Here is a 27,280-nt window from a genome sequence, read left to right on the forward strand (position 1 = left end):
CGCTGCCACAGCAAAGAAATCTGTTGCTTCAATTCCTCGTTAGCCATTTGTATCACTCAACAGCAAATAACCAAGCTTTTGAATTTACCTTATTAAGTCACATTTGTTGTGGGTACAGTGAAACCAGGGCAAAAACATCTAATCCTTTGGGGATTTTCTTTCTTTTTTAATTGACCTGCTATTTCGTGGTAGAAAGCTGATGGATCACATAGGCAGCCGATTATGTTTCCAGTTTCTGTTCCAACTTCTGTATTTGCCACTGCCTCATTACTGATCAGAAGCACACTCCACATGGAGCCAGCGTGCCGATAGCTCAGGCAGTAATGTGAAAATGAGAGGCTTTTTCATTTTGTTTTTATTGCTTTTCCACACTCAGAGGTAATTCACCTGCAGGGCAAAATTCTGCTGCGTTTATAGAATTCCGGGTCTGGCACTTTTTGGGCTTTGAGTAGGGAGAAGGCATAGCAACAAGGCAGTTTGCGGGACCTAGTTTGCTAAGTGAGTATCTGTGGTCAGGAAATGATGGAGAGATGAGGAAATGATGGAGATAGTCACAGCATGAAGCAGCAAGGCTTGGGAGAGGGTATTACCAAAGCAGGTACCCCGCCATGCCTATAATATCTATTGCCCACAATATTGCTCTTACAAGGAAAGATGAAAGCTAGGAGGGGAACAAGTGGTCCTGACCTCTCCATCTCTATTGCTTCCCAGGTGAAGGACCAAGAGGAAAGCAGTGCCTCTAGGAAACCACCTGAGCCATACTGGCTGGAGGTGAAAAGGAAAATACGGGAATTTCATCATTAGCTGGAAGCATTTAGCCAACTACCAGGAGACAGCTCTCACCTTCTACCACACCACCAGATAATACATGTTGGCATGAGGAGGTTCAGCTCCACAGGCTGAATACAGTTTTTTGGCTGACATATAAAGCCCTCACTGTACAATCGTTTCCCAGCACAGCTCTAGGAAACCTGGCAGGAAAAGAGAAATGAGCAGGCATTGGGAAGGTGGCGCACTAACCGCTCTTTACAGTGTGAATAAGCTGGGAATATGCTCCCCATGGAAGGTTTTAATTATCTTTTTAATATGGCTTTAATATACAATCCCTTAAAAATCTAATATTAACCTGTGAAACTTTTTCAGACATCAGTTAGCTGAAAAAAATTGTATCCTTTTTTTGTTTTGTTTTTATAAAATAGGTAAATGCCAAGAGCTATTTGCATAGGAACAAACCATGCTAAGACCTTACTGACACTCAAGTCTTTTTGCTTCTACTCTGAACTCCGGCTGGAGGGGGAAAAAGCTCTTGTGGAGCTCACAGACTTGCCCCAACAGCTTTCGGCCTGTTTACAAGCTTCAGGAGTAATCTCATTTCTCTCATTACAAGCTTTCATTTGGAAATATTTATTGCTCCACACTTTACACGTCAGTCAAATATTCACAGAGGAAAAGTGAACCTCAGTAGGTAACCCAGACACACTGTCAGGACTGCATTAAAGCCTCAACATCGATAGGACATTGGTGCCATCACCTAAAGAGGTGACAAAAACCACCAAGGATGTCCAAGGGACAGGAGGTTTTGGAGGTGGTACTTACAGCGAGGATGGCAATGAGGATGCCTGCAGCACACAGCACTGCATCATTGATAGTCTCCATCGTCTTCAGCGGGTACCTGATGCTGTCATCGTCACAGTAGAAGCCCCGCTGATAGGGCTGGATTGTGCTTGTTTCAATGATGAGGAAGGGCAACCCAGCTAGAGAGAAAGGGAGACAATAAAATCCCGATTAGTAATACAGGTAAACACAAGTAGCTTGCCAAAAAATGAAGACCCAACTAGAAAACCCCTTGTTGCAAACCACACAGCACCATTACTGATGCTTTTTTTCCATACTGCTATCTTTCCAAAGGGAACAGCATTGGGATTTGTTTTTCCAAGTTGCTTTTGCAGGGACAAAGCATCTCCTCTGTTATGGCTATCAGATGTCTCCACTGCCTGGTTTCAGTTAAGCCTTGTGCATTGCAAATATTAATTTACAGGAACAGACCCCTAAAGCAATCCCTCTGAAAAAAAACATGAAAACGAATCTGGCACTTTTCTCCAGGGAGGGTCCAATGCTCTGCCGAGCGCCCTGCGGCAGGGCAGCCCAGAGCTGTGCAAACAAACACTAGAGGATCAAATGTCAGCACAGCTTCTCCTACCTGGTCAGCCCAGCTACACTCCATCCACATTACTTTTGTGTCTTTGAAGCCTTCCTTGGCTTCCTCCTCTCTGTATTTACAGGGAATATACATATTTGTACCTACTAATGCCCTAAGAGTACACACTTTTAGCAGCTACAGGGCACCTATCCTTGACCCATCCAAGCAAGGAGAAGCTGACCACACACCTGACCAGCCCATCCACAAGAGCTGTTGAACTCTCCTCAGAGCCCATTTGCCTTCAATCACATTAAAGCCGCGTAAAATCTTGTTTTATGCTGTTTTATGCTCTGTGCAGGAGATCTGCATCTGCACAGCCCAGCTGGACCATTGCACCAGGCATGGTGCAGATCTGCTCAAAAACACAGCGTGATGGGTTAGGACACTCTGTGGAGGAGGATGCCTTGAAATCGCTGCACATAACTCCATATTCTTCTAAGTATTTTAGAGAAATACAGCATTGCCTCCAATCTGGAAGGGCCCTAGGGTATTTCCCAGGCACGCTGTTACCTTGGGCAGGTCACTCTCCTTCTCTTTACCTCATTTTCCCCATCCATCTTTACTATCAAGCCCATCACCAAGAAGAACAGTATAACTCCATCAAAACAAGCCTCAAATTCCCCAACACTTGTCTTCAGAGTAAACCATAAACAACAAGGTACAGGAAAACCTCCTCCCAATTACAGAGCGAAACCCAGGTAAGGGGAAAACAAATGCAGAGTTGTTCAAACTCTCCTTTGGCCAAGACAACAGGTCTCACATCTAGATCCTACAGAGAGCACTAGCGAATACTTGTTGACCACTAACTTGTTTAGGTATCTGTGGGTTTGCTTACACAGCTACAAGTCTAAGACATCAGAGGGTTTTTCCTTCTAAAATTAAAAAATAAAATAAAAAAATTAAGTGTAGTTGTGTTTCTGAGAAATTTTTCCACGATAGGTTTTCAGTGAACCTGATCTGCTAGCTGCAATTAGCAAAGGTACCATCCAGATAGTTAAGAAGTGTGATCAAAATAATGTTTCCCATCTCCACACGAACCACTTTCTGCACTTCACTTTGCACAATGCATTTTGGCTCCTTTTCCTGCATGTTAGTAGGTTTGCCTCATTTGGGATTATTAAGGGGTTTTTTTCAGTCTTAAGAAAAGGGAAAGTTCCCATTATCTGCTGTGAGAGAAGGGACAACAACGTATAGACCCTGAATCCTTTCAGGTACCTATGAGCAGTCAGGGCCACTGCTCAGTACCCCTTTCAGATTCCCTCTAAAAACTCTGGATATAGGTAATCCAAGTGCTGGGCTTCACAGTGGTTGGCAGGGCAGCACAGTTTCCACTGCACATGGGAATAGGCAAAGTCAGGTTTCAGAACTGTCTGCCCAGCCCAGATTTGGTAAATAAAACTGGAAATCTCATGTGAATCCAGTTGATCTTCATTCCACTATTTAACCACTTTGATGCCTAGCTAGCTTGGCCCCAAAATGTGCCTGTGATGCCAGCAATCCAATATTAATAGGCCACTTAAAAAATCCTTAGGTTCCCAATGAAAAATTGCAGGAGAAGAGCTAATGTTGCCTGGCATGATCCAATTTCACATGCACTTGAAGAAGAAGCGTAACAGTTGAACTCGGGGAATAGACATGCCACGGTTACGTGGCTTATTGTTATTTCTCCAGTTCCTCTTGTTAATAGCTTTCACATGACAGGTCTGTAAAACACATGTTCCCACAGACAATAAAATACATCTGAAAGCTAAAACTGGCTTTAAAAAAAAAAAAAGAAAAAAAAAGAAAAAAGGACAATACTGTTCCTATATATTATGTGAACCCACGAATAATAAAGATTTCTTTTCCCTTCATTCATTGAACAGCAAGGGGTAGTATTTCCGCGTTTCAATTATATGTATGCCTGCAATAGCTATAATAAGAGCATAACTGACCTATATGGTACATATTTTCCTAGAGTGTACATAGGCACAGTTTAGAAAATCCAATGGTTTTGTTTTCTCTCCTACAACCTTGTGGTTTAGTGGGATATTGCCAATCAAGTCTTGACATTTTTCCAGCAAAACAGTAACCTCAGATTCCCTTATTTTTTTTTTCCCTTCCTTCCTTTTTTTTTTTTTTTAACATGAGAAACATAAACACACTCTCCATAGCTAAACAGATAGTACTTAGAAGACAGAACGTGCCCTTGATTTCAAGGGCTGGATGAGAGGCTGCTCTTTCAACCCATAGAAGAGAAGACCCCAGGCCCATGCCAAACAGTAAATCATGCTCTAGATGGCTCTTCTTCCACAAGGTTACTTCTCGGAGGATGGGTTGTCTAACTGACTAGGTCACCGCCCACATTTTTTTGGCAAGGGGGGTCCAGCACGGAGAAGCCTGTAGCATTGCCAAAAGGCAGCCAGAGAATGGGTTTTGCAGAAAAACACTACAGAGGGAAGTGTGGAAGAAGACAGAACATTAAAGGCAGAGAGAGAGATGCCTTTGGGATCCCTCAGCAAAACACCACAGAGACATTATTCACACTAGGAGATCTGCCAGAGGCAAAGTTATCCAATAGTGGGGCTACAGCCCAGCGGCCTTGGAAACGGAAGGCAGGTAGCGTAGGGTTGTACCATCAAGATGGTACATCTGGCTTCCTCATTTCTTCCGCCCTAGTTTACCTCTCTGACTCAGTGTTGTAACAGGAAATTCAGACTATTCATCCCTGGCTACAGTGATTGACACCTACAAATTCAGCAGCTGAACCCCATGAAGGTGCTAAATTTTCAACTTCCACCTCATCCCATCCCTACCCACAGAACAAAACTATTGAGAAAACAAGAGGTAACATTTCAGAAAATGGTAACAAATGGTGACTTGCATAGAAATCAGCAACAGACATACATGGCTGGCAAAAAAAATACACTGGTTTTCGGATGGTCACTCTTCTCCAAAAAACAGTCCTACTTGGCCATTCTGTCCGTGGCTACAATGCTCCCACATATACAAACTTACTGCAAAATTTTTAGTAATGCTGTAGAATGAGTTCACATCCCTCTTAATACTGGTATCTCCCTGCTGAGAAATTACTCAACAGCCTGTGAACCATACCCTGGGGCATGCAGGCAACGCTGGCACATCCATATAGGACTGTGTAACCAGAGAAGCACTGTTATCCCCATTTTACAGACAAACTAAAGCACAGAACAAAGGGATTTGCTTATTCTGATGCAAAAAAAGGTAAATGGAGCTGAGATTACCTTCCCTATTGTAACATCCTTCAGAAGGTGAAAGGAAGTTTTTTTCCTTTATATAAAGGAGATTTTTTTGCTTTAATAACAGAACAAGGAAATCCCAACCGCATGCTTCTATCTACACCATGCTGCAGGAGCAAACAGGGGTCCAAACTAAGAGTGTAACAGAAAGCTCTTGGGTACTGATCCTGCCCCATCCAAATAGGTTCAGCCCCTCTCTGAGCAGCATGGAGCAGGTGTGGACACTAAAAAACTGTGCCAGGCACTGTGGGACACCATAGAGCCGGACACTGAAAAATGATGTTGCTTTTGTTGGGAGGAAGTCCAAGTGACATTGTGACCTCTAACCACTGGTGTCCTACAGTAAGATATCTCAGTGCAGGGTCTGAATTTATTTGTCTTTCTATTTAATAAAGTCAATCAAGTTTGGAAAACTAGCACCAAGGAAAAAAAATATTCCTTTCCTTGATCAGCACCTTTATTAAGACACAATTAATAGTCAATAATCCTGGAACAGTTAGCAGCAGGAAAGCTAAAACCCCATTACTAAGCCTAAACAAAAAAACCTTGCAAAACCCCTATGTACTTTCTGATCAGTTTGAAATGTGCATAAAATCAAAAGGCAGAACTAACAAGGGCTCTGTGTTGGGTACAGCACTTTGAATTTCAGAGACTTTGAAAAGTTAATACTTGTGCAGATTTAATGGGGAAAAAAAAATTAAAAGGGGATAAGCTTTCGTTGGCTACCCATCAGAAAAGAGAGGGAGCGAGAGGGGAAGGCATTTCTGCAGTGACCCACCCATGCAGCTCTCATCTTCCCAGCCCAACCTTCACCTTTGCACTACATTAAACACCATTTTGGTCTTTTTTTTTTATGTTTGGGTTTGATGGAGGTTGGGTTTTTTCCACTTTCTTTCTTCTTTCAACTCTGCAGGTCAGTGGGATACTGCTGGCTATTTCAACAAAGCAATGATAATTTCTGACAAGCACTCTGATGTGTTTGGCTGCCAGTGTCCAGGTCCTGGGTGTGTTTTTAAGGTTTCGGTAGATTAGATGCCTATCTTAATAAGTGAAAAAGATCACTAAATAATCTGGCAAGGCTGAGTGGGGCATCCAATTCTCATTCAAGACACACTCTGTAAATATTTGGATACCTACAAGTGACGGGCTTTCTATTTGAAGTACTTAGTGACTGATCTTTAGTACATATAAACACTACTTGGTTTACAACATTTGTACATATCTTAAAATACATAAAAACTAGATTAGCCTATGTTAGGCTTTTATTGGGGCTTTAAAAGTGAGCTTCCCAACTTTTAGAGGAAAACTCCAGCACTGTAGACCAGCCTTAGCAGCTTCTGCAAGAGAGAATGACTCTTGACCAAGTTTACACAATATATATACGTATACACATTTCAATAAAATTTAATAACACTAAGAATAGAAGTATTTCCACATTTCCACCATATCAGGCTTGATTCTGCACCAGCACCAACAAAATAGGTGGAGGAAGGAGGGGTAGGAACTTGGTGAACCAAAGAATAATCTCAAAGGATCTGGTCCATAGCTCAGCATTAGCCAAAAGAAGGATCCCGCTGCAATTTGGATTAGGCCATTATGTTGGGATTTTCAATGGTCTGGAAAGTGTCAGTGATGTGACTCCTTCCAATTGTTTCTGATTGAATTTAGATACTTGATGTCCATATATTTGCAAGAGACAACTAACCTAACATCAGAAATACAAAGTACCTTCAACTCTGTATTTTATTACCTCTTCAGTCTTAACTGAATTTTCTCCACCTTGGTTCCAGCAGCCCAGAAGACTACTGTGTGCATCTGCCTGTATTTTGGAAACACACCCAATATCAGTGTTTGCAAAACAGATTCCCATTCAACTCAATTACAGTTCCACTACTCTTAGCTACGCAGACACATGGATAGACAATTCCTTAAACATGCAAACAAAACCTAGACTTTACTGGAGAACAGGTACCTGCGTTAGAGTACTAAAGAACTTATAAACAAGGATCAGCATTTCAGATTTGACCAGTCTGGTAAAGTCCTAGGACACAACTGGTTTATTTCCACCAAAAAAAGAAACCCCAAGATATTAGTTCATTTTCTACTTGCTGTAGGTTCTTGCATGTAATTTGCACTGACCTTTGCACCTACCTGTATCAATCCATCTGGTGTCCTTCCCATCAGGAGGGTGATGCTTCAGCCCACTTTATTATTATTATTATTATCATTATTATCATCATCATCATCATTATTTTTTCAGCCAAATCATAGGAGCTTCAGCACAAACCTCATGATTGTTAGGTGCACCAGCTGGTACGAAGTCCAGGAGACTTCCTAGTGGGAAGATACAGGTTAATTTTGACCTAGATGATGTTATTTTCTGCGTTATTACTTTTTTGGGGGGGGTGTAGTTGTTTGTTTATTTTTTAATAAGAACAGGTTATTCAGGAATGCTGGGCAAAATGCCTTCTCACGCCAGCTAGTCCAATAGCAAACAAGAAGAAAATGAAGAATATTGATTTTCTTTATGGCAAACTCTATAACACTGATGACCCCAAGCTGCAGAGATGTTTAAGAAGACCCTATAGAAAGAACTGGTAGTGGTGGCAGGAATGAAAATATCTCTGTCTGCTGCCCAAACCCATGCTCCAGAGACATATTCATCCTTTGCAGTAAATACAGCCCCGTGCAACCTGCAGCATGCTTATTGACCCAACCATCCTGGAACAATGCTATTATAGGAAGGCTCTTGGTCACAGACACTTTAACCGAAATGTCAAATTATTCTCATACACTGCAAATTCCCCTTGATTTGAAATCTCAGTAGAAACACTTCTTCCTGCAGCCGCAGCACAACATGCCAGCCCTACGCTCCAAGAGCTCCAGATGAACGGGACTGCTACCACTGTTTTTGCTGGAAGAAATATTACTTTTGGATCATACCTGTTACCTATTTCCAGAGGTAAAGGCCACATACAAAGGAAGAAAGAGGAGAATGGAATTCCAAAAAGTGTGTTAAGTTGTTCCTCCTGGGAGTTTGGCATAAGCTGATGTATTAAAACAGCTTTATATTAAAGCGCATATATATTTTTTTTAGTACATAAAAAATGCATTAATAAGAACAAAAGGTCTTATCCAAGCCACAATACATAGATGCATATAAAATTCTGCATTTGTAGGGTAAAAGAGATTCAAGCCACATTGGCCAACCAGAAAAAGTTGGAAAGGGTGAATATAGAAGACATTATCAACAGGAATCCAGATCCAGCTCCAGACAAATGTGGTGGAAACAATACCATCATTTCACATTGTCTACAGCAAGGAATAAAATGTGATATGAAATGAAAACCCCAACGCGTCAGCGTCTTTTATGGTACCTCTATACATCCAAGTGCTTTGGAAGATCTTGCAGATATGAAAAGCCTGACCTTGGATGACCAGCTTGAATAGAGGGAGGAAAAAAAAAATTGAAAATGTGTCTGTGAACTCTGCAATACTGAGGGCAAACAGATCGTGTGAAAAATATACTGCAGCGACTATTATGTTTTCAATTACAAACGAAGCGAACTCAGTTTACTCTGCCGGTTAATGGGGTTTGGAATAAGCTCTGCCTCTCCATGTCTCCTCTAGGCTTTGCCTTCGAGGAAGGGCTCAGACCACTGCCCAGCCCTGACAATGCTCATGCTGCAGGGAAGGGGAAAAACACTCCATTTTTGCAGGGGAAATCTAGGAGTTTTCTTCCAAACCAATGTAATGGCGAGCAGAGTTGCAGTTCCCCTTCACCAATGTCATCCCACTGATACATCTTGGCTGTGTGAAGCCCAACATTCCCATATAGTAACAAATTTGCTCCACTCCATCAACCTCTCTATTCAAGTGGAAAGGTTTGTGGGCTGTAGGGGTTGTTTTAATATATAAAATATGAAGCAGACACTCTTTATCTCAGCTCACCACCACGTATAAGCCCTGGCTCCTTCTCTTTGCATAGCCACGCCAAACTCTAACAAGAACAAGGTGAAATATAAAACTGCATCCAATGTGAGGCAGTTGACAAAATTCTTTCTTGATTATTTTAAATCAATAAAGGCGCAAAGCTTTTGAAACAAAAATAAAGCCAGTTCACCTGGGTAACATCAGGTCTCCTAAAAAAAATAAATTCATCTGCTGAACTTCCCAAGCTTCCTCTCCCCCTTCCCAGAGCATCCCAGCCAGGCACTGCAACATAATTAAGCACGTTTTGGGGAGCAATTGCCCTTATGCAGGAGGTGTCAGAGCCCGTGTCCATAGCACTGAAGCCTGCCGCAAGTAGCTTTCTGACCCAGTTCTGTCAATGTACCTATTGTAAATGCAAAATCCTTCTTCGGATTTGAAGCAGCAGCCACCTGCACAAATAAGGCCAGGTTATAACTCTGTAACCAAATACAAGCATTGAAAGCTTAAAAAGTTTGTAGTCCAAAAGGCACTTCTGACCTCTTCCCTAAAAGTTCACTAATCACTTTTAATTTATAATTTATTTCCTCTTAATACACTTGCTTTATATAATACCCCCCTTTTTTTCCTCCTCCTCCTTCTCCTTTCTATGTTCTGGAAGTTCCCCAGGAGAAAATGGTATTACACAACTCCCTTGATTAACTGGAAATGAATTTTTTCCCCCTCGGTAGTTGAGAATTGGTAGAGTTTCCAGGATAAAATGCACTGTACACAGTGCTGAAAGAAAGGTGAAAAAACATGAGCATGAGTGGAAATGATCTCAAGACCCTTGAAGTGATGGGGGTTTGACTATTCACCGATGGTTTAAAAAGGTATAAGAGAGGTTTTTTCTCCCTTCTCTGTATTTTGACTGCAGTTACTGCACGAGTGGCACCCTAATGTATAACAATGCATGATATAACTGAGATCACACTGGTACCCAGCTAATATTAAAAAAAGTAAATAAATTATCCTCCTAATTAAAACAGCTTGTATTACAGGGAGGATACACACAGGCAAAGGCAGAGGTATGACGGCAGCTGAATTGGCCATGCTGCCAGCAGAAGTTTGAATTACCTCAGTGAAAAGCAGCCGGGAATGGGATTTTTTAGTGGCAAACCATCACCTGAAGTGACAGAGATGACTGCTTCACACTACTCACAAGAACTTACCTGCCCTGACACACTTACCCCTGGACGAGACCCTGTGAATTATTTGGGCACCTGAAAGCCAAAGAGATTTTTTGGGGACAGCATGGTTCCATGCTGGACACCATCTCAGGCTCCTGGGTGCTTTTTATACCCTTAGCAAACTGCATAATCTGCAAATCCAGGCAATGCAGCTTGTCCCACCTGGTGTCACAACAGCCCCTTTCCTATGAACAGCCCAAATCTTGCCATGATGGCTGCATTTTGCAGCCAAGTGACATTTCATAGCCCTGTTTCCTTAGGGGATGGTATAAACCGGGTCAGCACAGGCAACAGCCAAGTTACTATTCACACTGGCTCGAAGGACACAACATGTACTGTGCTCTTCAAATCCAAAAATGGATAACTCCCAATTTCCCTTTCCATCCTCTCTATAACAATGCTGTGCCCTGCTGTCAAGGAACGTGTGAATATATTAGGGAAAAAAGGTTAAAGAAGCCCAAGGGAATAGCAGTCCCTTTTTCTTTATTGTGGTTAATTTTGACAAAGGCTCTTCTGTTTCCCCCACCTTTTTTTTTTTTTTTTTTTGGAAGGGCTTCATGCCAAGTTACATTATTCTTCTTCACCATGGTACTGCCATGAAAACCGCCTGGTATGTTTGCCTGAAAATCACAGGTTTTCATGGAAATTGTTTTTATCTCAGCAGCAACTCCTTTTGTCACCTCAGACATGAAAAGAGGAGAAGGGCTTGGGCTCAAATCTGATCCGAGCAACAAAGCTTCCACAGAAAAGCACCACGACGCTCCAAATCCAGCATCACAAAAACTTGCCCTCCCAATGGGGCAGAAACTCTCTAAAAACCCTTTTACCACCTCCCTCATAGCAACGATGCAACCCGTGCAACAAGCTAACAAGCTGCAACCGCCTTTGCAGCACCACCTCCATTTTAAACACTTTGAGGCTTGGGAAAAAGCCCGTACCATCACTGGGGTTGTTTTGAAGGATTTTTAAATGGAAATAGTTTCTTTTCTTGCAGCCCATCGTGCCAACTCGAGCCTGCTGGCTTCTGTCAGCAAGGCAGGAGCTCAGCAGCTCATAGGGGGTGTCCTCTATTTCCACTCTATTTACTGCTCTGTTGAGAAAGGCGCCTATAGATGCTCTAGTTCTCACATGGGAGTTTGGAGGGACTTGGTTATTCAACAAACCAATCCTTTCTAAACACTGTCAAAGGAGTGATTTGATGCCTTTCAGTGCTTACTATACAAAACGCTGAAAGACCAGCGAACTTCAAAAGCTGCAGAAGCGGAGCTGGAGTTTGGCAGGAGTTCATTAGCTGCCTGTGTCCTTCTGTGTGTGGCTTGTAATTACATGCAGACCTAATGCCAAATCCTCATCTACCAAGGGGTACCAATTAACATGCTGCTGGATGATTCACAGGTAGCTAATGTCAAGATATACACAACCGGTGTACCAAATATCCCATGCATTATTACTATATATATTTTAGGCTAGCTTTTTTCCCCCCTATTTTCAAGTTATTGTACAAGTGGAGTTTTTGGCACCAAGAGTGGGATTGGCCAGCCTGTTCCCTGGCCACACACTGGTGAGTCTGATCCTGCTGTCAACTGTGCACCAGTGTCCGCAGGGACACATGCATCCCCTTGGCGCATAGGCCAAGGACTTCCAGGTTGAACCACCTACTGTATTTTTGCTTTGTATAAAGCAGGAGCAAGATGGGCATGATTTCAGATTTACTAAAGGTTTGATGCTCCTGGGCAGAAACAAGCCTGAATACAGGGGCACAAGAGGGAACTGGCAGAAACGGTCCGTCTTGATGTAACATTGCTCCCAAAGATACCAGCCACAGGACAACTATGCACTCAGAAATCACGGATCTGGATGCATTATGGATATACATATAACACCAAGAGACCATCATTAGCAGTAATTTGATAGCTTTTGCTCTTCGTCCTTTACCTTTGTCTTACTGCTTTCCCCAACAGCCAGTTTCTATATTAATTTTTCTGACAGTTGTTCAGCCTGCAGACAGCTGTGTCTCCCACTCTCCACTCCAGACACCCCCATTTCCATACATTTCTTCTCTCCATAAGAGTAGCAGCTTCTTCATCCCACTTCTTGCTCCTACACCTTTGCAAAAATTCCTTCAGTCCTGCAGGATAATTCAACATCAGAAAGGCTGTGAGCGCAACCCAATGCTCACACCACTTTATCCTTCTAATAAACCTTCCATTACATTTGACACAATATATGTCTTGTCCAGCCATGAAAGCTTTCTTGCTTACCAGGACAATTTTTAATCAACTAGAAAGAAAAACACGACCTGATATTTTATTGCTTCCTCGTGCTTTGCTTTTAGACGTTTCATTTTTCTCCAATTTGTACTCTTCATAATATCTTTAACCAGGGATGGGTGGAAATCCTCAAGTCTGTCACGTCCAGAAGCTTCCCCTGGATAAATTGGAGGCTGGGCAGGCAGAGGAGTAGGGGAAGCAGTGGCGGGAGGCCTCATAGTGGGGTGGGAGAAGAAGGCACCAGGCACCAAGCTCTCACACTCCCTGCAGGTTCTGGGACATGATTTTGTCCTGGCCACAATTACAAAACAACAAACAGCGTCTGTGGGGAAGGGTCATAAGAAGTTCAACTTTCCTCTATTAAAACCATCTGGTGCCTATAAAAAAACCTAACTGGTTGGTTGGGATGGTTGGTAGCACCTCCTCAGCTCCCCGTGGCACTTTGAGAGCGTGGTGGCACTCAGAGGTGCCACCGTGAGGGACAGGGCTGCAGTGGGAACCAGGGGCCTGGCAGATGCACACCCCACTCTGCATCCCTCCCGCTGCGAAGAAAGTGCTTCAGCATCCACCTCATTTCACTCCTCCTTATCTGAGCCAGGTCCTTCTTTAGGGGGTGCCTGGCCCTCCAGCACCATAGGCTCCATGAGCCTCTGGGTGGGTTGTTCTTTCTGAGCAAAAGAAAAAGCTGGAAGGCCAGCTTGTGACCCAGCAAAGGGTTTCTCCAGGCTGGAAACACTGATGGGTCCCCCTCCAGCACTGACAGCAAGATCACCAAACCTGCGGGAAAGGTGGGGCAGGGTATGGGAACCTTTATTTTTCCTTTCTCAAAAAAGAAAACAGCAACAGCAATAAAAAAAAAGTCTAAACCTCTCCTTTGTTTCCAGCTGAAATAAAAGAAAATTTTTAAAAGGGAAAAGAAAAGTGAGGAGTGCTTACAGCCAGTTCCCCAGCCTGTAACACAAAACCGCTCTGTGCTGGGAAACCTTACACCACGCAGCATCCAGCTCATGTACTCCTGCTCTGCTCACCGCCTCCCGGATGCTTCCCCAAGCCCAAACTGCCCTTGAGAGAAGCCAAGCCTCAGCCTCTGCTGAAAAGCCTCTTTGTTTGGATTCCCTTTCCAAATCAGCGTATCCTGAGATTGAACTCCCTCCCACCCCTCTGCAGGGCTTTTTAATGTTCAGATGCCTTGGCAGCGGCCAGATTTGCCAGCAGGTCTGCGGTCCCGTAATAGCGTTCAAAAACCTCGGTGCTGGGGCACGTACAGTCCTCGGAACTTTCTTCACGTTGAAGGGAGGGGAGAAAACATTGCAGAATCACTTCAAACGGTCTTTTAATCGTGACTTGTGACCAGAGGAGCTAAGTTCTCCTTAATTAAACAATACTTGAATCAGACTTCAACTGCCTACATTAAGACACACCAGTGAGCCAGAGAGGCACTTTTTCCTCCCCCGCTCTTAAAATGGAATAATTCAAACAACTAGATAAGGCATCACTGCTCCTAGGAGAAACTCAGGCACAGGGTCTGGTCCACACAAGCACTACCAAGAGGGCTCGACTCCAACTTCTGCCATAAGCTTTCCATGCAGCTTCAAGTCCATCACACATTTCACACAGAAATTAAATGCCTTTTCCTGCACTGCCCATTCGGTCTGCAAGCACAGCGGGACAAGCGTGCTACATCCATACAATGCTGGGCACACGAACAGGTCATAGAATCATAGAATCATAGAATAACCAGGTTGGAAGAGACCCACCGGATCATCAAGTCCAACCATTCCCATCAAACACTAAACCATTCCCCTTAGCACCTCGTCCACCCGTGCCTTAAACACCTCCAGGGAAGGTGACTCAACCACCTCCCTGGGCAGACCGTTCCAGTTCCCAATGACGCTTTCTGTGAAGAATTTTTTCCTAATGTCCTAATGTCCCCCATCTCCCTTGGGGCTTGCAAGCACCCCAAAATCCTACAATCTCACAGATGGCAGGAGATATGGTACTTCCATGCCAGGACCTCTGGTCTAGTACAGACCCACAAACAGCACCAAGGCATTAATTTCAGTTACCGTTTGCAGTGAAACATGGCAGACCTTGCAGCAAAGGACTGTAAGGGTATGTCAACCCTAAATCTTGCCCCAAAAAACACGGGGGGGGCGGGAATCAACCCTCATCTCTGAAACCAGCCTCAGGCCCAGGACTTGAAACAATTTCATTGGGGGAAAAGTTATTTTTCAGTTGCAGTTAACTTTTTAATCAACTTCAGCATTCTATCTTTCTCTGTCAAAGCAAAACGCTGAGCATTTAAGCAGGTGGATTTTCAGATTATGGACCCAATCCTGCATTCATAAAGCAATACCCAGTTTTTCAGACAACTTTAGCTAAAGCAAAAGCAAAGGCCCTGTTATCTCCACAATCCAGAGGTGCCCCAAACTCTATTCCACTTGTCTGGCTGTTTTAAATGTGCTGTGTTCCCAGACCCTGGAGTAGGCTCTTAGAGCTTTAGGCACTGGAAAACTTCTTTGTACCCATGCACCCAGTGATTTATCAAAACAGGCTTTCTCTAAAACACTGTTTTAATTTTTCCCTGGGTTTGCATTTGACAAAGACTTGTGCCAGCTCCGTCAGAAAAACACATGCCACAAAACTTCTCCTTTAAGGAAAAAAAAAAAAGCCAACTAACTCTCCCAGCCCAATGCTTTAGAAATGCTTCCACATGCTAATCAGCCTCCTATTCAGCCTGGAGCTGAATAGGACTCCAACAATGACAAAGAAATACGCTGAACCTATTCCACATTTCATCCCCTTCACTCAAAATGTTGCTGTTACCTTGGTTTTCAGCTGCTTTGTGGGAGCTGCAGCAGAATGACAGCTGCATGCTAAAGCTGCAGGGACAGTTAAGAAACATGGAGTGCTAGACAAAAACCGATTCATTTTGGATTATGGGAAAAAAATATGGAATAATTTGATGAGATTCTCATGAATGCTGTAAACTTTGATAAGAATAAATAACCTCACAAAAATCAAAACCTCTAGTGAAAACATAGCCTCTTCTGATCAGGCAGCAAAGGGACTTTTTTTTTTTTTTAGCTTGGCAAGTATGAGTGGGCTACAGCCCCCTACAAGCCCTTCCTTTGAGAATTAGCCATTTGTATTACGTATTATCAACTGGCAGATGTCTCTGAGGAACTTCCCCCCACCCCCTTTATCCTTAACCAGAAAAATTTCAGCTCTTATTTTCGGGACCAAAGAGCCAGTTCCCGCTGCAATGGGTGATGCAAGGTCATTTCCCATTTCTGCAGAACATAGAAACATGGGAACAGAGCCAACCGGGGAAGCTTTCACACGCATCAAGGTGGGAAGCTCTGGGACAGGTGCAACATGTCCTAAGGACACGTACTGGCCCCAGCCCTGGGAGCTGCAGACTTCCTCCATGGTTGCACATCACTGACGATCTGATTTCAAAAGGTACCTTGGGAGGCAGGCAATGGCCTGGCAGCACTGGCAGAAGCACTGAGGTTTGCAGGTTCACCGAAATTGTTAGGAATTAGAGACAGCTCTGAAAACCCCATGGGGCACCTGGGTGCATCCATACTGGAAATATTGCCTTCAAAGTGTGCTCTCACTGGGCTCCAGCTCCCTGTCCACGCATGGAGGTGATGCTCCTTCACACTCCCTGTATCCTTAGACTAGAAATTCCCAGAGGTACAAACCTTCCCTGCAACCTGTCTAGGCAGCACGAAGGGCAGGAGGGCTCAAATCCTGGATTCCTCCTGGGCTTCGTCTGGGTTGCAACCCAGGAAGCAAAGGGAGAAGCAGCTCCCCAAAGAGCAAGGGCCTCTGACCAGTGATCAAAGAGCAGCTTAAGAAACCTGCTAACACCAAACTGATTCACAGCTATCGACTTCAAAGGAGTCTTGCTGCCTGCCATCAGTTTACTGTCCATCCAAAAAATAGTCCCTAAGCATAGCTCAGAACATGAATGCACCCAGCATTCACTGGGCAGACCTGCTTACCAGCAGTTTGTCACACTATTTTTCACTCTCCCTTTGGAAACTATTACTTTAAAGAGAGGTGGGCTTTGCAATAAAACCTTGGAAGCCTTCAAAATGCGTGGAGCGTGGGACTGTTTACCACAGCCACTACATTGCTACAAAGACTAGAGGAAAGATCTTGCAGTCAACATCAGTGAAAACAATAACTGGGGCTGGGCTGGCTGCTTGCTCCAGCCAGCCTCAAGCTTAAAGAAAGGCCCATCACACCACCCAAAAACGGAGGTCATAAATAACTTGCTGAGCATCAAGAAGGCAGGAAGCCCAGCTCCCACTTGGCACATTGGCTTTCAAATTCAGTGGCTGGACATTGAGGCACGCGATGATGTCTCAATTTGCATAAGCACATGCTAAATTAACGGTAATGCAATTAAAATCTGCGTGCAGTGCCTGTCATCAGTATATGTATGGCCAACACAGGGCACTGCTCTAAAACCTTGCAGAAGTGGTTGTCGTTCTCACTTATTTACAGTAAGACCATTTGAAAGCTAGTTACAGGATACCATAGAGCTTGTCCCTTCACGAAGCAACCCTGACACTGCTGGGCAAAGTAAGCCCTCAGAGGGATCATCATTTGTTGCAAGAGGGACAGCTGCCCAAAACCACTAACAAGTAACTTTCACTTTTCCATTTAACCCCGTGGAAGTAATAGCTACGCTGTCCTCAGCTCCTCCAACCAGCAGAGCTGAAGCAGGAGTTTTCCTCCTGCTCAGGGCAAGATCTGAGTTAGCCCAGCAATGTCAACCTAGTCTCAATCCATGCACTGCAGGCTAACACCACTGGTATCAGGAAGGCTGGAGGCATCTCCTAAGCTTTTCTGTGCTATGGTCAACATAGTTCTTGGGTCTTTTTGAGGAACAGATTAAAAAGTATGGGAAAATACTAGAGGATTGTGAACATTCAACACTAATTTAGTGTCAACAGCATTGTCAGACCAATTGCAGCTTCGTTTGGGCTTTGGCTCACAGCCACAGCCTAGCCCTGTAGCTCCTGACTGAGAGCACCATATGCTTAGATAAGACAAGCTCATATATGGGTGCGAGCTACAGGCAACACTGGAACAAGAACACACAGCAAAAAGAGCACAGGCATTTTCAGATCATCAGAAGCTCTGGAGTTAAATTACATGTTCTGCTTCTAACATTTATTTGATGAGTCGAGTCAGTTTTCAGCCCTCTGTCTTCAAAACATCCAAGACATGTAGAAAGCAAGACCACTTACGTGACCAATCTGAAAGAATGGAGTTTATAGGGATTTCTGATACTTAGAAACCCACCAGGATAAACCTAATTTTCAAACTTGTTAATACATTGTCTTGGTAACAAACTTATGCTTAAGGCATGTTTTCCAATAGTTTGTGTCGAAAGTTATATCAGATCCCTCTTTTTGGTGACATTATGCATCTTCAGATCTAACTTGAGCAGCTTCTGCTGATCACAATCCCACCACTACCCTAAGTCATCGCGTGCAGCTAAAAGGCAAGAAGAGATCCTGGAGCATAACTTCCCAACAGCTGCCCCAACACAGCCCCGTACACAGACATCTGATCTGCACTAAGGAACTTTTTTCTTGCCAAATTTGCGGAGAAGGTAGTGCTTCAAGGTAGATGTCATGGGAAAGAGCAAAATGGGAATGGACTGGGTGGCTTTGAAAGGGATACAAGTGCCCTTCTGAAAAAGGGGCCACACTGATCCACGTGGACACATAACGGACAGGGCAGCCTCTTCCCAACTCGTGGTGAGATCCCTCCAGCTGAAGTATCTGCAAAGCCAGACCAAAGCCTAGCAGCAGGCAGGACCCCTGTACATGCAGTGTAGTCTGCAGCACCATTTTAGTGAGGTGGGAAGCACAGAGGACTGCTTTAGCCTCTGCTCTGTCAGGGGTCCTACAGCTCTGCCACACCAGCCAGTGAAAAAAAAATAATGATCATGAAGTATGTTCAGAAAACTGACTTCAGATTTCATAATTATAGAATAAGTGCTGGATTACCTCTTTTTTTGAGGCTTTATCATTCGATTCTCATTTTCAAGCTTTTTGAAATATGAATCCTGACCCAACACAACTGCAGAAGCCAGGGCCCTAATACAGAACAAAAAGGAAGAAAGAAATAATAATGTGACAGCACTTGTACTAAAACCCCAGCTGGCATCCTGCTGTGCAGGAGGAAAAGCCACATCCGGGGAGGGGGTTCCCTACTGCCCCCCTTCCATCCCCCAGGACGCAGCCCCGTGAGAATGCACCAGGGCTGGGGAAGCTGCTGTTCTCACCGCCTGCTGTGTTGATGCTGGGATAGAAGGGTTTGAGGGCTGCTGCCTTTCCCCACGCTGCCTTCAACAGTCATGCCCTTGTTCAAGGCGCAGGCAGACTGGGCGACCACAACGGTCCCTTCTGGATTGCCATGGATGAAGCGGGAGCATTGTACGAATGAAACAGAGAGGATGGAGTCTGCTCTGCCAGAGCAAGCTAGAGAGAGAAGGGCTGGGGCTTTTTTTCCCCCCTTCTCTTTTAAGTTGTTTGAGACAGAGATGCAGGCATGCAAAAACTCTACGTCAGATGCAGGGACTAAAGAGAAGCCCTGGTTCACAAGAGTGTGCCTGCCTAGCGCAGGTTCCCCAGCTGTGGTATGCAAACCATCTTCAGGCGGTATGGTATACGGAGGCACAAGCATCTGGAGGATACACCATCAGCCTGTACCTCGACAAACAAAGTGAGACCAAAGCAGCCTTCGAAAGGCATGCATATTAAATTGAGACTTAAAGGGCATAAAAATAATCTGTTTGATCTGGGAGTGATGTTTATATTATTTTCTGTGCTCACTACAAACAGAGACGATTGAAAACAGAAGTGTCATCTACCGTAATTGTGATCCCATCTCCTGTCTGTCTCGGCAGCAGGTACATAGGATTCAAAGCACTTCTGGCCATGAAGCAGTTGCACATACTCCTGCTTTCCTGCAGACATATCTTTAGGCTGGCCAAATTCCACCAACTCAGGAAAGCCAGCAGATTTATACCCCCCAGGACTGGGTCTGCCACAGCTACAGCATTTCTTTGTTCTGCAATTAACACCTCAAGTTTAATTGTCACTAATAACCTGCTCTTGATAGCCTGTTTTTTTGTTTTGTTTTTAATAAAGCCAACATCAAAACAAAAGTGTATTTTTAACACCTCCAAAATATTTCTCTCATCTTTTCTTCCAGTTGTCTTTGCCTCCTTTGGTCTTTCAAGAGAGGGCCAAAACTAAGGATGGATATCATGCTTGAATGCTGACTGTTGATTTAATAAGAAGCTTTTCAAGGCTCAGAAAAGCTTCTTTACTCCCAGGTGGTGGTGGGATACAATCACCCGGCACCATGCCAAGATTCCAACTCTGCAAACCTGCCTTTGCCAAAACACTTCCAGACCAGCCATCCCTGAGACAGAACCAGGCTCCCTCGCAGGGAGTTCACTGCCGCCAAGGATCTTACCAGTATTAAAATAAGCAATACATAAACATTAACGACCAAACCCCATCTAGGGATGCTCAAAACACGATGACGCCTCTCTGCCCACGCAGCTTCTCGTGTGCAGTATGGACTCAGCCCTCCCCCAACACAGAGAAGACACAGCAGGGAGAAGACACCATCAAGGTGCTGGCAGGGCTGTCTGGCTAGTTTAGTGCACCTGGATCTCACTGTCCCTTGCTGAAAATAAGAAATGGCTGGGTCAGCAGTTTCTTCAGGAGTGTATAGACAGATGTTACCTACATGACAAGTGAGCTCTGCATGGCAGAGTAGTTTTAAAAATATATATATAAAAAAAAAAACCCAAACCCCAACCTGGACCAAGAAAAGTTGCTTAGCTCATCAAATCAACTTTACAGCAGCCAAATAACTCTAACCTCATCCCTCATATTTAATTCCTCCCACTCTTTACACTTAAATGACAATCCCAGGCTGTGTGCGCCGATTTTTGTGATGGAGCGACAGGGCCTCCGGCAGAGCTCAAACTCTTTTTGCTTCTGAAAGCTGGATGACAATGCAATTTTCTACACAGAAGAGGAAAGTTAAGAGTAATCTAAATTGTTAGCCCAAATTATAAGATTATAACCTTACTTACATAAACATTTCAAGGTCCTGCTGGTGTAAATACTTAGTTTCAAAGTTCATTTAAGCATCAGGTTCACTACAGAAGAGGAGATGCCAAATTTGTGAGAAAGCTAAAAAGATATTAACATTGCAAGAGGCCTATCCATCTGTTGCTTTAAAACCTCTCAAAGTCAGTAACACTTGTGCTGTACAGATTAACTGAGGTTGACAGAAAAGAGAAAATTAAATTAGAGAAAGAAAATAAGAAGGGCGGTAAATTATGTGCAGTTTACTTCTCACTAGCCTGAAACATACGCGCCCATAAACCAAGTTTCCACGAGCCTAGGAAGCAGGTATGCCAGATGAAATCCCTCTATTTTATAGCACAAGCAGAATTTTTTGGAAGTTGTTCTACCTGTGCAAGTGTCACAAATATAAGCTACCAAAGACCCTAATCTGCTCAATCAGCCTTGCTGACACAGCCTTCCCCTCCCTCTTCCAAGATTAAATGCTCGACTTAGCACCGGTCACACAGGTGGCTGCTCAGATTTTGATGAACAGGAACACGGGGAGTCCCTGTTAAGGGGGGGAAAAAAAGAAGGAGAAGAGTAAATTTAACCCTAGATGCTACATCTGTGGTGCCAGGCTCCAGAACATCCCACCTCAAGGGTCAGGGCAAGAGGCTTTTCCCCACCTGGCCCATGTCTCCTGCAGAAAGGTGGTGGCTGGTCACAGCAGCTCCATGAAGAGCTGAATCTGGACAGCAAAACCCCACAGCACTGGGGTAAGATACTCTGTCAGACCTGCCCCGGCCAGGGTCACACCAGTCCTCCCTAATAACAACTCTATCTTCCAGGTAGGCGGTCCAAGAAACTCCTGACAAAGGGATGGAGCTGAATCGGGCTGAGGATCAGATGAAGTCAGAGTGAGGTTCTCCCATTACACTTCATTTTGCTGCTCAAAACTTCCCCACTGAGCTCCAACATGAAATGACAGAACAGCTCAGCAGGGGCAGCTTCAGCCTCCCCCCACCCCCAGCTTTTCACATGCATCACAATGACCAGCAAGTCAAGGATGGGGTAGCAGAGACTCTTCCACACCATCAAGCTCACCTACAGCCCTAACAATTTCAGGAAGCATCTTCTAATTTTCTAAACAGAGCCCTCCCAAGAGGAGGAAGCAGATGGAGAAAGTTATTTTCCCCTTCTCAGATGACCTGCTTTAATAAATGCACACTTAGTTCTTTACTGCCTTTTTTACCGAGTTAAATGCCAACATGAAATTTCTGGGAAGTTCATAGTGTCGGTGATGAAACCTCTTGTTCATGCAAGAAACGAGGGATTTGTCAGTGCCAAGTGCACTCATTAGAGGAGTGGGGTATTCCAAAATATTCATCTCCCTGCCAACCCAACACAAGTTGGAAAGGCAGGAGAAATTGGAGGTATGGTTCAGCAGATCTTCATCCAACCTACTCCACTTCACTGAAGAGCTCAACAACTTTGTTCCCTGTGATCCCCATGGAACAAAGATACAAATCTTCCCCTTAAACATTTACTGTCAAGATAACCATTGTAGTTAACGATGAAAGACAATAGTGAATCTATCGACTCCCACCAAATTAAAGTTGAAGGAAGCTCCTGATAGCTCTGCTTTTCTTATTCCAGCTTTCTTAGATGTTTATGGTAATTGTCTTCTGGGTAATTTGTTTACATTTGTATGTAAACAAAGAAGTGTTTGTACACATCTACCACCTCACAGAGAGCTGACCTGTGGCATTCCTGAAAGACATTTTAGTCACAGTGTATTCTTTTCATGTTCCTCCCATAGAAAACCAAATCAGGTCAGAATCACAGCACTACCTGCATTAGAAGCCAATGCAGTGTCACAGACCTCTCTGGAAATCAAATGACCAGTTTTAATAATTCCTAAAGTTGTCCTCAAATGAGGAAAAGCCTTCAGTTTCCCTGCTACTCAACGTTTTTGGGCAGCTGCTCAAGAGGCGTAACTGAGTTTAACTGCACTGGAGGCCACTGGCCATGTGCCTACAGGCACCAGCAGAAGACCTCTACTGAGTATCTCCACTTTAAAATAACTTCTTTCACTCAATTCTGCTTGTCATCATCATACATAAGACTCAGGTTTTTTACTGAATGTGCAAAATACCCATTAACTGGTATCTATCCAACTTTGTCTTACAGGCTTGAACTAGCGCACCTTTTTTCATTCTCAAAGTATTGTTGGTTTGTTTCAGGAAGGAAGAAGGTGGGAATCAAGTGCTTGGAAACTACGAGCTCTTAGTCTTCCCCAGCTAAAGGCAGAGAGAAAAGCAAGCCAACCCTCCTGCAAGTGAGGCAGCTGGCTTTCACAGCAAGTTATGCTCAGTCATCCACTGGTAGTTCCGACACTACTGGTCTGGGTGTACTTGAAAAGCCCATCCCAAAACACACATCATGGGCTATATCCATCATCACATAATCACCTCCCTCACCATGTCCTACCCATGCCCTTCATCTGCCATTGATCAACCAGATCTAAACTTTCCTTCAGCTGTTGAATTCATGCTCTTACTTTTAAAAAATACTCCTCACACTAGGGGAAAAAAAAAAACAACAAACAGCCAAAGTCATCAACTCTGGTGTTTACTTTCTTATTTCCACCTGTAGTAACACGAAACAAAGAAACAATCACAGTTTCTGCCGTATCACATTATTTCCCACTAACAATAACTTCCAGTAATGTTTGATAAGTTCTGTTTACCCAGATTATCACAAGTAGAATAACAGATGTCAACCGACTGCTTTTTCATTTAGGATCCTTCGTCTAGAGGAGGGAAAGAAAAACCCTTTACCCACTCAAACAGCATTTAGTCATGCCAGGAGCGCTAAAGTTAAGAAAACTTGGGTAAGTTTAAAAGTTTCAAAGTTCTGACTCCTAGGAGTTGTTTCCCCTCACTTATTTAAGCAGAAGGCTGGATTCCTGGGAAGTCAAGCTAGCTACGCTCCTACTTCAATTAGTTTCATAGATTGGATACCACGTATTTTTATTTTTTTCCAGACACAAGATGATGAAGCTTTCTGCACTGGCCTCGACTCTTGGGGGAATAGAAAGAGAAAACCATGCCTCCCTTCTTAATTCATTAGTGCCTTGTAATAACCACACACACACACACACACACACACACTCAGAGAATGGCCCCGCTCGCTGGAGCCGCAGAGCGCTGCCTCCACCTGGAGCCGGCGGGGTGCGGGTCCCCGCACCCCGCCGGCTCCAGGTGGAGGCAGCGCTCTGCGGCTCCAGCGAGCGGGGCCCCTGCGTCCCGCAGCCCCAACCCAGCTCCGCGGGGGCGCGATCCACGAGCGCTCCTCGCCCTCCGCTTTTGTTCGGGGAGCGGCGCGGCCGAGCTCTCCCAAAGCCGGGAGAGAGGAGGAGGAGGAGGAGGAGGAGGAGGAGGGAGGGAAGGGGCGCGGAGCCCCGCGGCCGCTCACCCATGACGAGGCAGAGGAAGTCGAGGCAGATGAGCAGCGCTTTCTTGCTGCTGCTCTTGGCCGGGTTGTTGTTCAGCGCCGGGCTGCCCCCGTTCTTGCTCTCCGGCGGGATCGCCTTATCGTACTTGTAGCTCTGCATTATCGGGGGCGAGCGCCCGAGCCGAGCCGTGCCGAGCCGAGCCGAGCCGGGAGGTGCTGCCCGCGCCGCTCCGGCCTCTCCGGTGGGACCCGGGAGGAGGAAAAAAAAAAAAAACACACAAAAACAAAAAAAAAAACAAAAGCAGGCGGGTCTTCCCAAAAGAAGAAAAAAAAAAGTAGCAAAACAAAAACAAAACAAGCACAAAACCACCAGCAAAGGAGGGGCGGGAGGGAAGTGGGAGTGAAAAAGAAGTTTGCCGAGTGTCCCAAGGCGGTGGAAAAAGTCCTGGAGGAAAAGCCGGAGGGATAAAAACACGTCTATGTGGATTCGTCTGAAGTCAAAAGTCGAAGGGGGGAAGGTTTTCGGAGCGAGGAGCTGGGCGATGCTGGCCCCGCGGGCAGGTGGGCTCCGCTCCGCTCCGCGCTGGGGGCTCCGCCGCGCCCGCCCCGGCCGCTCTGGGAGCCACCGGCTCGGTTCTGCACTTTTATTTCGCGAGGTCCTTTCCACCCCTTAGGAGAGGAGAGGAAAAAAAAAAAAAAAAAAAAAGAAGGAGGGGGGGAAATCAGTCACTTCGCCTCGGATGGGATATCCAAGTAAGCACAGCCCCTTTCCTGCATCTGACATTTTACATAGATAATTAACTCCACATTTTTTTCCTGAGGGAAGTTAAAAAAAAAAAAGAGTCAGGAACTAAAGTTTTTTTTTCGCAGGCCAGAAGGAGGGAGCCTCTAGCGTTCACAAACGAAAGAGAGGAGTGCAACGCGAGAGAGAGAGAGAGGAGGGGAAGGAAAACAACCAGCCGATCCAAGTCTGGAGGACTCCTGAAACGTGGTAACGTCGCGAAGGAAAAACTAGTAACAAATAACTTTAAGCATCTTTTTGCTGTTTTTTCTTCCTGCCCTCGATCCGCGTTCCATCTGCAGAGACAGAGCCCCCTGGGGGGGCTGCGCTGTGTGTGGTACCCACCGAGCCCGGGGGGGCCGGAGGATGGGTCGCCAGGTACCACCGCCGGCTGCAGCCGCTCCTGCCCCAGCCACGCCGCCTTCAGAAAGCGAGTGCAAGGAGAGCGCTCGGAGTTGAGTGAGGGATTATTATGTCGGTTAATCGCCCCTTTGGTGTAATTAAAAGTCGTCAAGGAAGTAAACAAAAGGTTTCCCAGGAACCCTGGCTGGCGGGATGGGGATGCTAGCAGCTCCGAGCAGGCAGCTGGGAGCACAGATGCTGGGGATGAGTTTGTGGTACCAAAGGAAACTGCTCAGGACAGCATCTAACCACTTTTCCTCTTTTCCTCTTTTTTTTTTTTTTGTCTCGTATCTGACCTCAGCCTTCAGTCTGTGTGCTGGCAAACCACTGCTGGGCCAAATCCTGTGCCGAGGTGCATATCCCGACACATCCATGGTGTTTCCCTCCCTGCACAGACAGGGAGGGCAGGCAGGGATGGCAGGTATGACCCCCAAAAAGGACACATTTCCCTGTTGCTTTTTGTGAAGCTGCAGACTATAACCTGAGCACTAGAAGTTGCAGTCTGGTAAGGGCAGGTTTTCCAGAAGTCTGTTGAGACACATGCCTGGGCATATTGGGGCCAGCCTAGGAGGAAGAAAGCAAAGCGGCTGTTTTCATATTCTACTTTTACATGTGCAGTGTAAAAAGAAAGGGGAAAACAAGCTTTGGACTTTCCTCCAATTCTTTCATTACACCTCAGTGACATGCAGTCAGGTGCCATCTCCCCCCTTACTTTTGAGGGTATGGCTCTCTCTTGCCCAGTAGCTCCCCATGACATTAAGCACAAATCCATTAGGTTTGGACCAAAATTATGCCCTATGGTGACGGTCACCCATTCAGGGGCCGGGCTGCCTCTGAAGGACACATCTCAAGGTCTCTTTCTCTTTCCTCTGACCGTGGCAGAGGTGTGGGTGCCTAATTTAGGCTCCTTGGATGCCTGAAGTGAGTGGAAAGAATCCTCACGTGGGAATTCTCCTCCAGCCAAGGGGCACAGCCCCACGCCAGCTGTGGGCACACTGCCCAGCCCAGCTCAACACCCCCACTGAAGGGGCCAAGCACCCACCCCTCTGCATACCCTTCAGAGCCCAGCCCTTGCGAGAGGAACCATGGCTTTTAGCAGCAGCCTTCAGCCTCCCCTCATCTCCAAATCTGCTGATGAAAAGTGATCCTCATTCAGATTCCATGGGTTAAATTAAATTTTGAGTTTAAAGTGAAGAAAGAATTAAAGAGAGACATGCTGTCATTTTAACAGCAAACAGGGGGAAAAAGCCTTTTCTGTACTTGAAGGGAAATTGAATTTATTGTTTTGTATTTGCATCTAGAAGACCCCTCAGGCTACTAATATTTGCATTTTGATAACAAAAATATTGTACTGTTGATGCAAGCAAGGGCATACAAATAAGTGAATCTTGACAATTTCTTAAGGGAGCAGCCACTACAATTGCTCAGTTCACACTTGACAATGGGTAACTCAGCAGTGCCAAAAAGCAGCTTCTGTGCCTTTGTCAATAATATGCATGAGATTCATAGATAATAATTAATTGTTTATTCATAAATACAATTATTGAACACACCATGCAACAGCTATCCATTTAGGGCTCAGCTTTTCCTTTCAGATTCTAAATTCCCGCTATGGGAGTTCCCACTGAAGGG

General features: G+C 44.9%; 1 protein-coding gene across 1 annotated transcript in view; it reads right to left on the reverse strand.

Annotated features, from left to right (window-relative positions):
* The window catches only part of PLPP3 (phospholipid phosphatase 3), a 44,268-nt gene extending 19,187 nt beyond the window's left edge, over positions 1-25,081 (reverse strand). Inside the window, exons 1-2 of the mRNA XM_069861931.1 lie at positions 24,487-25,081; positions 1,597-1,754 (exon numbers count right to left, since the gene is read on the reverse strand). Of these exons, the coding sequence (XP_069718032.1) occupies positions 1,597-1,754; positions 24,487-24,625 (297 nt within the window). The 5' untranslated portion in view covers positions 24,626-25,081. The remainder of the gene's footprint in view (positions 1-1,596; positions 1,755-24,486) is intronic.
* Positions 25,082-27,280: the final 2,199 nt, after the last annotated feature.

Source organism: Phaenicophaeus curvirostris, chromosome 8 (genome assembly GCF_032191515.1).
Source record: "Phaenicophaeus curvirostris isolate KB17595 chromosome 8, BPBGC_Pcur_1.0, whole genome shotgun sequence".
Taxonomy (NCBI): Eukaryota; Metazoa; Chordata; class Aves; order Cuculiformes; family Cuculidae; genus Phaenicophaeus; species Phaenicophaeus curvirostris.